Source organism: Dicentrarchus labrax, unplaced genomic scaffold (assembly GCF_905237075.1).
Source record: "Dicentrarchus labrax unplaced genomic scaffold, dlabrax2021, whole genome shotgun sequence".
Taxonomy (NCBI): domain Eukaryota; kingdom Metazoa; phylum Chordata; class Actinopteri; family Moronidae; genus Dicentrarchus; species Dicentrarchus labrax.
The window spans coordinates 8,491,871-8,503,122 of record NW_026136711.1 but is presented as its reverse complement, the minus strand read 5'-3'; the positions used below and the strand labels follow the sequence as shown (position 1 = coordinate 8,503,122).

General features: G+C 41.6%; 1 protein-coding gene across 1 annotated transcript; it reads right to left on the bottom strand.

The window, feature by feature from the left end:
- Positions 1-1,164: 1,164 nt before the first annotated feature.
- On the bottom strand, positions 1,165-9,280 carry si:ch211-117k10.3 (Krueppel-like factor 15). Its single transcript, XM_051416487.1, has 3 exons — positions 9,089-9,280; positions 5,788-6,951; positions 1,165-3,630 (listed from the first exon to the last, which is right to left on the bottom strand). Exons 2-3 carry the CDS (start codon positions 6,882-6,884, stop codon positions 3,462-3,464), a joined length of 1,266 nt encoding a protein of 421 aa, XP_051272447.1. The 5' UTR covers positions 6,885-6,951; positions 9,089-9,280; the 3' UTR covers positions 1,165-3,461.
- Positions 9,281-11,252: the final 1,972 nt, after the last annotated feature.

Below are 11,252 nucleotides of genomic sequence, written 5' to 3'. Positions count from 1 at the left end.
CACCAGAAACATGACTCCAAATGAATGCTAATGTTGCTAATGTGGCAAATCTTTTGTACAAGCAACTTGTACAATACGGTTGTCAAAGAAAGGCAGCGCAGTAAAAAGTACAATACTTCTCTCTGAAATGTATTGAAGTACAAAGTGTTGGAAAATGTTGAAACTCGCAAAGAATCATGCTTAAAGCTGCATTAATAGATTTTTTGGGCGCACATCATTTACAGTATTATCAAGTTGTTGTAACCAGACTATGTTTGCACATCCAGAAGACGTAAAGCAAAATTAGCATTCATTTTAAGTTGTGTTTCAGGCCAGTTAGGGTAGTAGGATGAATATATTCACTCTACTTTTAGCTCTGCTTTGGTCTCCACCAATTCCTGAGGGAAATATTGATCCACTGTATTCAACAGCTGGCCGCTAACTTTGCTGTTTGACGTTCAACCAAAGTAAGCTAAAAGAGGCTGACTGAAACTGCAGAGTTGGGTGGTAATTCTATCAATTTGTCTCTATGAGCAACCCCATTCACATTACACCTAGCCATCTGATCCATTGCAAAAATAATTATATGCGAACCTTTAAGTACAGTATTTGAGCAAATGTATTACTTTACACCTAATTCATTAACAGGCAGGGGTCTAAAAGGAGACCATATCACTCATCATATATTATCCCAGGGTTTCTGCAGGTTTCAACTGGATGCATTTATGACCTTCTTAAGACAATTATGAATGCAGTTTTAGACCTATTTTACGTCCACATTGGCCAAAACAATACAAAGGATGTGAAGGAAACTCGATGGTGGTTCCATGCCGGTTTCATTTTGCAGTTGTTACAGCATGATCACTACAATTTTTTCCCAAAAACACATTTAAAAGCAAGACTAAAAAAGGCACCTTTATATAGTAACGTTAATCCAACCATTTTTAAGACCTGGCAAAGTCATAATGAAGACATTTTAAGGCCTAAAATTCAGATTATTGGATTTTAGACTTTCTAAGACCCTGTCTTAACACCCTGACTGAATGGTAGTGAGGGTTAAAAATAACTTATTTCACACAATTTTCGAATTTCTCACATTTCACACACAAATCCAGCTATTATTATAACCCATTCTGTACAGTTCTTTTCATATAAGCATCCCTCAAATAACAACAAAGCAAAGGATTTCGTATTTTCTTTTTTTTGCTTTTATTTTTGCAAATAGGAAAATAGCATTTCTGGTATTCAAAAAAAACAAACAAAAAAACAGCCTGTGTTCAACCAGATACACAGACAGGATTGAGAGAGAAACAGAAGAAGAGAGACAGAGAGAGAGAGAATTGGATGACGATGATTAGGGAATACAGGTCTGGATGTAGGTCAGTAGAAGCAGCCTGGGGAGGCTCAGACACAAAGACAGCGCTGGTTCAGACAGATAAACACGTCTGCCCGTCTGTCTGCTTTGAACGGGTTTCTACATTACTAAGCATGGTTTAAAGAGTGAACTCTAATGTATCCTTAATGCTACAAGACAAAGATATATGCATGATTGCTGTATAAATGTGCACTGCTACATGCAGAAGTGCTCTACTTTTGAGTTCATCCAAAAGCACCAATGTTGCTTGAGCTAAGTTAAGATCGCCAGTAGCCTAACGGTTTGTAGTAGTAAAGTGTCTGCTGGTTCAACAGAGACAATCCAGTTATGTGAAGCGTTATGCTGTCAGTTATACAGTCTCTTCACATGAAGCACTGGTAGGTTAACAAGCACCAAGTGTTGAGATCAAAGAATAAATGATAATAGTGTCTGCACTGCGCAGTGCAGTTTAACCTTCCTTAGAAAAGACAATTTTTTTGGCATTTTAAGGTTCCGATACATTTTACGGAACTGCCATAAGAGCACAATGACCGTTTCTCACTTTCCACTAACACAAGTGCACTTGAGACCAGCAGACTCAGCTTAATGGTTTGTGAATGGTAGAGTGGGACTCCAAATCCCAGACCATAATCAGTCTGACATTCCACAGATTGATCACGCTACAATCAAACTCACATAACAGACCAAAAACCTCTCCGGATACACGACTGAATAGCTTAATGCACTGATTGAAAATCCTCTGATAAAAAAAACATCTATATAAAGGCTACAAGCTGTACACGTTCAGTACATATTATATTGAGTATGCTAATACAGATGATTGAATAGATGTTAGCTGCCTTTCCAGCTGTTTAACCTATTAGCTTTTCTTGCTGCTATAACCAACAGAGAAATGTCTTACAGTAAGTGCTACTGTAAAGAAAAAAGAGCAGTGTTTCACGTCACTTTTGCACCATTGAGCCAAAACGTAACATATATACCGAGTCGTTTTCTAGGCCACATAAGTCGGCTGCACAATGATTTCAAGAGAGTTTCAGAGAACAAAGAGCTTATATACTGTCACGCACCGAGGATGTCGTTTTTCATGCTCTCACAGGGCCAGAACAGGGATTTCTGGTTTGGCAACCCCCGGTTCAGAATCACAGTTAAATAAGAGCAGTCATATGATAACAGTAGGATCAAGTGAGGTTTTGTGATACGGACAAAGGCATCGATAGAGATTAGGGCATAGTGGGGCTGAGAAAAGGCATACAGGTCAAAACAGGGTGGATTATGATTGGACGAATGCAATAAAAGGCAAGGGCTGGATGCGAACAAACATCGAAAGTTTTTCTCAGCCAAATTGGGAGCAAAGCCACAAGTTTAGTTTGACAAAAACAATATCTCAGCATTAGCTCCAAATATCAAGAGTCATACAGTTCAGTCAGGGTGAGCTGTATCTCTGAGAGTGTCTAGAGGAGATTCTGCTGCTTTAATTTCACTTTGTGTGAACATGTCCATTGCAAGCCTTCTGTTTAGAACACATGGCGTACATGTGACTCTAAATTTTTACAATGTACAAAAACACGGGGAAGCTTTATGTGTGTGGACCCTGAAGTTTGGCTTTGAGGAAGAAGGGCGATCACAAAATTAGAGAGAAGATTATAGAATTACAGACACTCCTATTACTGGTTGCCACCCTACTTCCAACAGCACCTGGTAGCTTGGTAACAGGAACAGCAGTGCACACATTGGCTGCAAGAGGGGCCTCTGTAAAACTGTCTCTTGTATGTTTTTGTCTGTGTGTGTGTGTGTGTGTGTGTGTGTGTGTGTGTGTGTGTGTGTGTGTGAGGCCAGGAAATCCACTTTCAGCTGTCTTTTTCCTGAGGGGGCTTTCATTCAGTATAGGAGGAGCTGCTCAGAAGAAACAGTGAAAGATAAACAACGGGGAGGAGAGAGAAGAAGAAAACTATGATGGGACAACAGCAGCCAGCTCTCAAGATTCTTCTGAAAGTTCTGCTTGTGAAGCACCAAAGGTCCTGAGGGAGCCCCTGGCCCCCCTGAGCTGATCGAAGGCAGGCCAGGCTGGGTGGGCGCAGGGCAGGGTTTTAGGCCAGCTGAAGGTGTCTCACACAGTGGCTCTGATAATCCTGCTGGGTCTGGAGCTGCGGTGGACCTTCGTGTGTTTGGATAAGTGGTCACTGCGGGCGAACTTCTTCTCGCACAGCGAGCACTCGTACGGCTTGATGCCGGAGTGAGAGCGGCGGTGACGAGATAGTTCGTCCGATCGGGAGAACCTGGCGGCACAAGAGCAGGCGGGTGGAGTAAGGAACACAGTAACACCAAGCTTTTTCACATTAGCCCACTGAGTAATTTATCTAATTGATGAGAACGCAGGCACCAACACTGCCCACATCGGAAATACTACTCTGGACCCCTGTGACATAATTCACACATAATAATGGACTTCTTGTGGACCACTAGAGTCATCAGTCTTGCCTTACTAGTGATGACTGCACTGGTCAAACTTTAACCAAGACGGTGGCTGTATCTGAAATCATGCCCTATTTATTTACAGCCATTTAATTTTATGCACTACATAGCAGAAGTGTGGATGACATTAGACCCAACAAAATTAAACTAGCAACTCGACTTGGACTTTAAGATCAGTGACTCATGACTTCACTTGGACTTGAGCCTTTTGATTTGAAAATACTAGCTTCCCACCAAGGCTAAAGATTAGGTATTCAATTCAATTCAATTCAATATAATTCAATTCAATTCAATTTTATTCAATTAAATTTTATTTGTATAGCTCCAATTCATAACAGAAGTTATCTCAGGACACTTTTCAAATAGAGCAGGTCTAGACCGTACTCCTTTTAAAGTATTTACAGAGACCCAACAGTTCCCACCATGAGCAAGCACTTGGCGATGGCGGCAAGGAAAAACTTCCTTTTAAGAGGCAGATACCTCTGGCTCTAGGTGTGTGGCCGTCTGCCTTGACCAGTTGGGGTGAAAGAGAGAGAGAGCGCAGAGGTAACGTGAAGGTATGTGTGTCACAAATCAATTCATTTAGTTTAAGAGCGAGGGAGAAATGTTCTGAAATGTATGAATTGAGTTTTACGTACTAGTTTTTCATCTCTAAAGTTTTTATTATGATTCAGCCTTTACACGGGACAGTGTAAGCAGATGAAGTGTGTTAGCATGGAAAGGTAATTCTGTAAAAAATGATTTGTGAAGTGATTACTCAATTAATCAATTAGTTGACTCCCTGCTTTTTTCTGTTTCATGTAACTGCAAACTGAATTAAATATATGAATATATTTAGGTTTTGGACTGTTACGCATGACAAAGAATTTGATGGCGTCATCATATCTTATTGCGATATTTTGTTTTGTGATATTGTATCAATTCTCAAAAACACTGTATTGATTTTTGTGACTGAACCCTGAATCGCTAGATAGCTAATGATGTTGTATGTTACAGGGATTTTTTGTTTTTTGAGCAAATTTTAAGCATATTCTGGACAGTTTTTGTCAAATTAGATTAAAATAATAGTAAGCCATGCTCACAATATTGTAATATATCGCAATATATTGAATCGTAACCTCTGTATTGTGATACATATCTTATCTCCAGACTCTTCTCAGTACACAGCCCTACATAGAATAGTTCCGATACCAGTAACGGAAATTCCTCCGTATCAGCGAGTAATTTATTAGCCCCGCAAAGGGACCCAGGATACGAAGGACTGACCTGCCCTACTCAGACTCTGACAAGGGTTTAACCTGAGTCAACAACGATAGCAGTCATACAGGTTTGTTAAAAAAAAGTTCAGGAATCAGTATCTATATCAGAAAGGAAAAAAATGGTATCCAAGCATCTCTATTCTGACATTTAATAGACTCCATTATCAATCAAGAACATAACTGAGAAATTAAAAAGATACATAAAAAGGATCAATAGTTGCAGCTCTACTAGAACTAGTTTTATACAGTGTTAGCACAAGAGTTCCACTATTAGACTGCTATCGGAGGGTACAGGCAATATATTGCAAAACCTGGCAAAAAAGTTGAACCCAGCTCAACTTTTGGTGCAACTTAAGGTGACATCATCCAGGAAGGCATTTTTCCACACAAATATGCACACCTACATTCCAGGTAGATCATAATCACCGAGGATAAAATGAATGTTACTATAATAAAGTTCCAGAGTTGTAAAATCTTTCCTCATAGTATTACAAACCACTGTGCAGTGTTTTGGCATCTAGTAGTCCTTCCAACTCATGGATCTGCCAATGCAACTGGACTTCCTGGATCATGTTTCATCACTTGTAATTGATGCAATCAGTGCAGCCCCTTGCTCCAACCAGTGGGAAGATCTCCCAAAATATTGGTGTATTCTTTTAATATTAAACTATTTACTGTGAAAGATGATATCATGCCACATACCTCCAGCCACACTCAGGCCAGCTACACGTGTAGGGTTTCTCTCCCGTATGCCGGCGGAAGTGAGCTTTCAGATGGCTGCTTTTGGTGTACATCTTCCCACAGCCTGGGTGGGAGCACTTATGGACCCTCTCTGTCGGCGGCACTCTGGTCACCCGGGGGGCCACGGCCTTCAACAGGCCATTGCCCTGGCCCCCAACCCCAGTCACACCCGTGATCTCATAGGTCCTCATAGTGATGGGCAGAGGGGCGATCTTCACGTACTTCTGGTCAGCTGACTTTGTATCGCCACTGTTTAGTGATATCAGGGTGGTGGGGGTGGAGGGCACCTGCGGGGCCAGCAGGGTGACATTTTGTCCTGTTCCACCCTGGAGCCCCATGATCAGATGAGTGAGCCAAATGCCACTCTGGGCTCCAGGAGAAGTGCCTGCGGGGGTCTGGGGCTGGGCCAGAGGTAGGGGCTGGAGCTGGAGAACCAGCGGACCGCCCAGGAGCACTGGCGGGGTTAGGGCGGATGGTGAGAGCTTAACTCGGGCTGAAGGGGAAGGGGCAGTTGGGCTGGGGCTGTTTTGCTCACTCTGGGGCGTGTTTGGGCTTGAAGTGCAATGGGAGCTACTAGTCCCTGGGTCACTGCTAGTCTCTGCAGAAGCAGCACGGGGGGCAGAGGCAGATGGAGAGCCACTGCATGGTAGAGGGGATGCCTCCTCTTTTGGGGCCAGTAGTCCCTCTTTGACCAGTTCCATCTTTTCCCTCAAGAACTCCTCTATGTCCTCCAGGGTTGGGGAGAACGGGGAAGAGGGATGGAAAGGGAATTCTGGCAGCTTAGGCTCCTGACTCGCAGGTTCCTCCTCTTCCTCTGCTCCAAGAAAAATATGCAGACGTGCCCCCTCATCTTCATCTTCTTCCTCCTCATCATCTTCCTCCTCTCCAGGGCTGGAGCTGTGCATGGCCCCCAGCTCCCCGGCCTCGGGGCTGTCACAGGAGGCCAAACTGCCTCCCTCACTGCGGGCTCCGTCTCCCAGGCCGAGGGAGAACGGGCTGCTGCTTTCCCTGAAAAGGTCATTCTCCAAACTCAGCGTTCTGCTGCTGAGAGACACCATTGATCCAGGCCGAACGCAGAAGAGAGGATGTTGAGGAAACACTATCCAGAAGTGGAGTCACAAAAACCTGCAAAGGCAACATTGAGATTGGATTTTATTACCCAGCAGAGAGTAAAAGTGCATGAAGAGCTATTTATTTACTGGATATTAAACTTTAAAGGTAGATGCTACAGGATACCTTTGGTAGCATATTTAAGAAGTCATTTATTCCACTGGCAATTGGTTTGTTACATTCTTAGACACCCAATTTAATCATGTTGATGCACTCTGCAATTGAACTGTGTTCTGCTGTTATACATTAGAAAACAAAGTCTTCACACATCTAGTACAAGATCTAGAACGTTGTTTTTTGTAATAATAATACATTTTGATGAAGAAATCTTGTAAAGTGATAACATAGTACATCCAACACACCATGATACAATGTTTATATGGGGCCCCTCTACAAGACAAAAAAAATTTAACTTGAAAGGCTCATTTTCATCTGTAGTTCCCTGGCAGGCAATAGCTGAAAGCACACAGAAGTCAAGAATAAAAGCACCAAACATACAATCCACAATAAAGTGAAATAAATATGCAAATACAAACAGAGCCTCTATTATAGACAGGAGTGACAACAGTAACTTTAGTTGTTATTGTACTTTTGTACGCTCTTTAACAAATTTGCTATTAATCCGATAACCAAAACCAAGTGATATATAATCAGCCAGGGGCTTTTGTGCCCCGGAAAACCAGTTTCACCTTGTTGGTAATCCAGTGTTGAACCAGCTCTACCCAGAGTTACAGCCAACCACTTCATTTTGACATTTAATATCCCCTCTTTGTTGTCAAATATAGTCCCCCCCCCGAAGGAATATCCCCCTGAGCCTTGTATGATTATTTCTTTTTAAATGGCAGGCTTCATCTGTGGCCCACAATAGCCTTTAAATTCTGGGCTGGTACTATTTAGTAAGGATGCACGATAATTATTTGGACAGATAAATGATAGTCCAATAGTGGGAAATTCATATTATTATAAATTACAGCCGATAAATTATATGAATAATAATTTATTCTGACTTTTTATGTAAAAGGATTGAAAGGCTTTATGTTCTATAAAAGCCATGTTTATGAAGATTTTGAATGAATATTTAAAGAGTCAGAACTGTTTGTTGCTGTGTTAATAGTAGTGAGGTCAGTTAGATTAGAACAGAGCTGTGGAATATTAAATCATCCATGTTTGCTCACTACATCTCAGCCTTTGTTGTCATCAGGAATGCATAAACTTATTTCTACAATACAAAAATGCAAAATTATCAGTTACCCTATTGGTACTGGCCATGAGAATGATTGGTTATCGTATCGGCTGGAAAAAAAGGTATGCTTGGGTTTAAGGGGTGAAAACTTAAAAAATATACACAGTAGTATGCATCTTGTTCATTTCTGTGAAAAAAACTAAATTAAATTATTTTTTCTTGAAGTTTAGACAGTTTAAATTGAATGTATGGTTGTTAAACAAATTAGAATGAATAGACCATACAGACAGACCGTTTATAAAAAGTTCCTAAAATATCTGCGTCCAAACTGCACAGTTTATCAGTTGTTCTCTGTTATTGTTATGCAAAGATTATCATATGATATATCCAGAAAACATGTCACATGGTCGTCAGTTTATGCAATGATAGAAAAAGGGTCCTTTGAGGAAAAAGGCTGGGAACCACTCATCTGAATAATATAGAACAATAAAATGGAAAATCCTTTGGTTTACAAGTACATTAAAAGTTCACTTTAATTAGCAGGCAGGGGCTGGGTGTATAAAGGATACAGCTCACATTTGGAAGCCAACAGAAAGTCCCTGTGTGCTGGTGTAAAGGGTGTTTGTTGCTGCTGTCAGACGGTCGGGCACATGTTGCAGCAGGGCCTCATACTTTACACAGTGCACGAACAAGGCTGTGGGTAAACACGGCCCGCACTGACGCGCCCATAACCGTACGGAGAGGAGAACTAACCCCGGGCCAACGATCGCCCTGTCACAGATTACTGCATTTGTGTGTTTGTAAAGGAGGAGCGCTCGACAACGTAGCAATCCGCCTGAATACAAGTGCGTCTGCACAGGAATCCACGAGTCTCAAGTTCGGCTGGGTCAAAAGAAAAATGTTCTATTTATAACGTTACTCCTCCGGATCGTCCGAGCAGCACGATCCCGGACATTTGGCTCGACCTACCGTGTGTGGTTCGCCCGCTGGAGAAGAGCAGCGCCGTCGATGGCTTCTTATATTCTCTGTTTTCTGTTTTCCTCCGTCGTGTTATTGTCGGAGCACACTCACATCCCGTCCTTGCCACGGGTCCATGTTGGCATTCCTTTTCCCAGCGTCACGTGACTGCATCGCTGCACAACTCGGAGGCACGGGTCCTATTCCGCGTCTCCCATTGGCCGAGCGCGGCGGAGGCTCGCCCTAAAAGGAGCGCTCCGATTGGCTGCCGCTCGATAAATTCTGACTGCCATGTGTTGATGGAGGGTTCCCTGTAGCGAGGCTGGCTACAATGTGGGACAGGGGGTGGACAGAATAATGGAAACGCTGATTCATTTAACACAATGTGATTAAGCTTTTTGTCCTGCAGCCTGGCAACCTGCAGCTGTCCTGAGGGGAAATCTACTGACAACATCCTGCTGCCCACTGGTGTAGTGGTGCCTTAAGAAGTGGGTATACTCTTAATTTATGCCCCAAACTATTATTTTAATCGGCCACCCAGCAAATGATGAGCTCCCTACTCCCACTGTGGCCTTAAATGTCCAATACTCTGTCTTATTATGTCACTAATACTGCAGTCTTCTAAGAATCTCTACATTAACATCATCAGTACTCACTATTATTATTCACTACACTTCTGTCGGTCACATACTGCAACACCCATTTACTTATATCTCTTTATATTGTATTATAATGTACATACTCAGACTATTGTTATATTTTTCTATTTTCTATTCTACGTATACTGTGTTAGATATTGTAATATAATTAGAGGGAGTTTAGAGACAGCTCCATATAATTGTGCATTTTTAGGGAAGTATTTCTTACTCTAGCTCATGAAAATTGGACAACTATTACATGCCTTTGCCATGCAAAAAAACTTGCAGAACACTACTGAATGATGCACGTAAGAGGGGATTTAGACGTAGGTATACCCAGTGAAAAATAAGTGGGTATAGTCCATATACCTGCATATACCCTGCACCACTGCTGCTGCCAAAGAACTACTTTTGGGTTTTTATAGTAGTCTGTGGAGCAATTGCACCCAGGAACCTGATGTTTGCTATCAAACAGATTTCTCTCTCCCTCAGTTCACACCAGGTGATGTTTCTTTTTGCCTGTATGGATACCTGTGGTTGCTGAAAGGAACCCCTCTAGGACGCCCTGTTGACCTCCTTTCACAAAGTGTCCAAGGATGCACTCAGTGATGAGTCACTATGAATGATGCACAATATACCCCCCACTTAGAGTCTGTAGTCTTTTTATTTTCTATGCTCATCAAATAAATATAAGCTACTATAAAACATTCAGCATAATCAGAGTCACTGTCACTGTTACTTTTTTGACTTGGAGTGGCTCTGACTTATGCAGGGGTCGCATGAAGCATGTCTCAGCTTTCCAGTCATTCCCAATTTATGCAATTCCAACGCTGTTTAGGAACACCAGCATGCAGAAATATTCAAATACACTGGGCCAAAATAAAAAATGTATACCACATGCAAAAAACTGCATGGTTTTTACCCAAAAATGAATGAGATTAGCATAAAGTGGGCATGTCTGCAAGAGTCACTGTTAAAGGGTCAAGTATAACACAAGTCTTAGAGCCAAAACATGTCATACTTGGATTGCTCTTATTCCAACACAGATAACAAGGTGCTCTCAAGTTTCTGTTGCAGCCTACTCTCCTTGGAATTTACAAACAAAAAGTAAAATATGACGCATGAGCTCATGCATCTGCATGCTAATACAGTAGAAATCACAGTAACTCCTTTTACCTGGAAACGGCAAGTCATTGCTTGTTGTCTTTGGGTCTTTGTTATAGATCATCAATGTGGACCAGGGCTGGATTAACCTGATACAGGGCTCGGAGGCAAAAATAAGCCCCTGTGTTTTCCAGCTTTTAAGTTGATTAAATACTGTTTTTTGAAATAATATGCACAATGTAGGCATAATATCAACTGAAAACTAAAAACCAAAGACAAAAGTAGTGAAAATGAGAAAGAAGCTATTATATATATTTGGAACAGCAAGTAGAGCACAAGTTGACAATACAGTGAAAAAATAAATAACTATTAACACTTTGTTTTACGTTCCCTCCCTTATTTAGCATTCATTATTATTATTATTATTATTAACA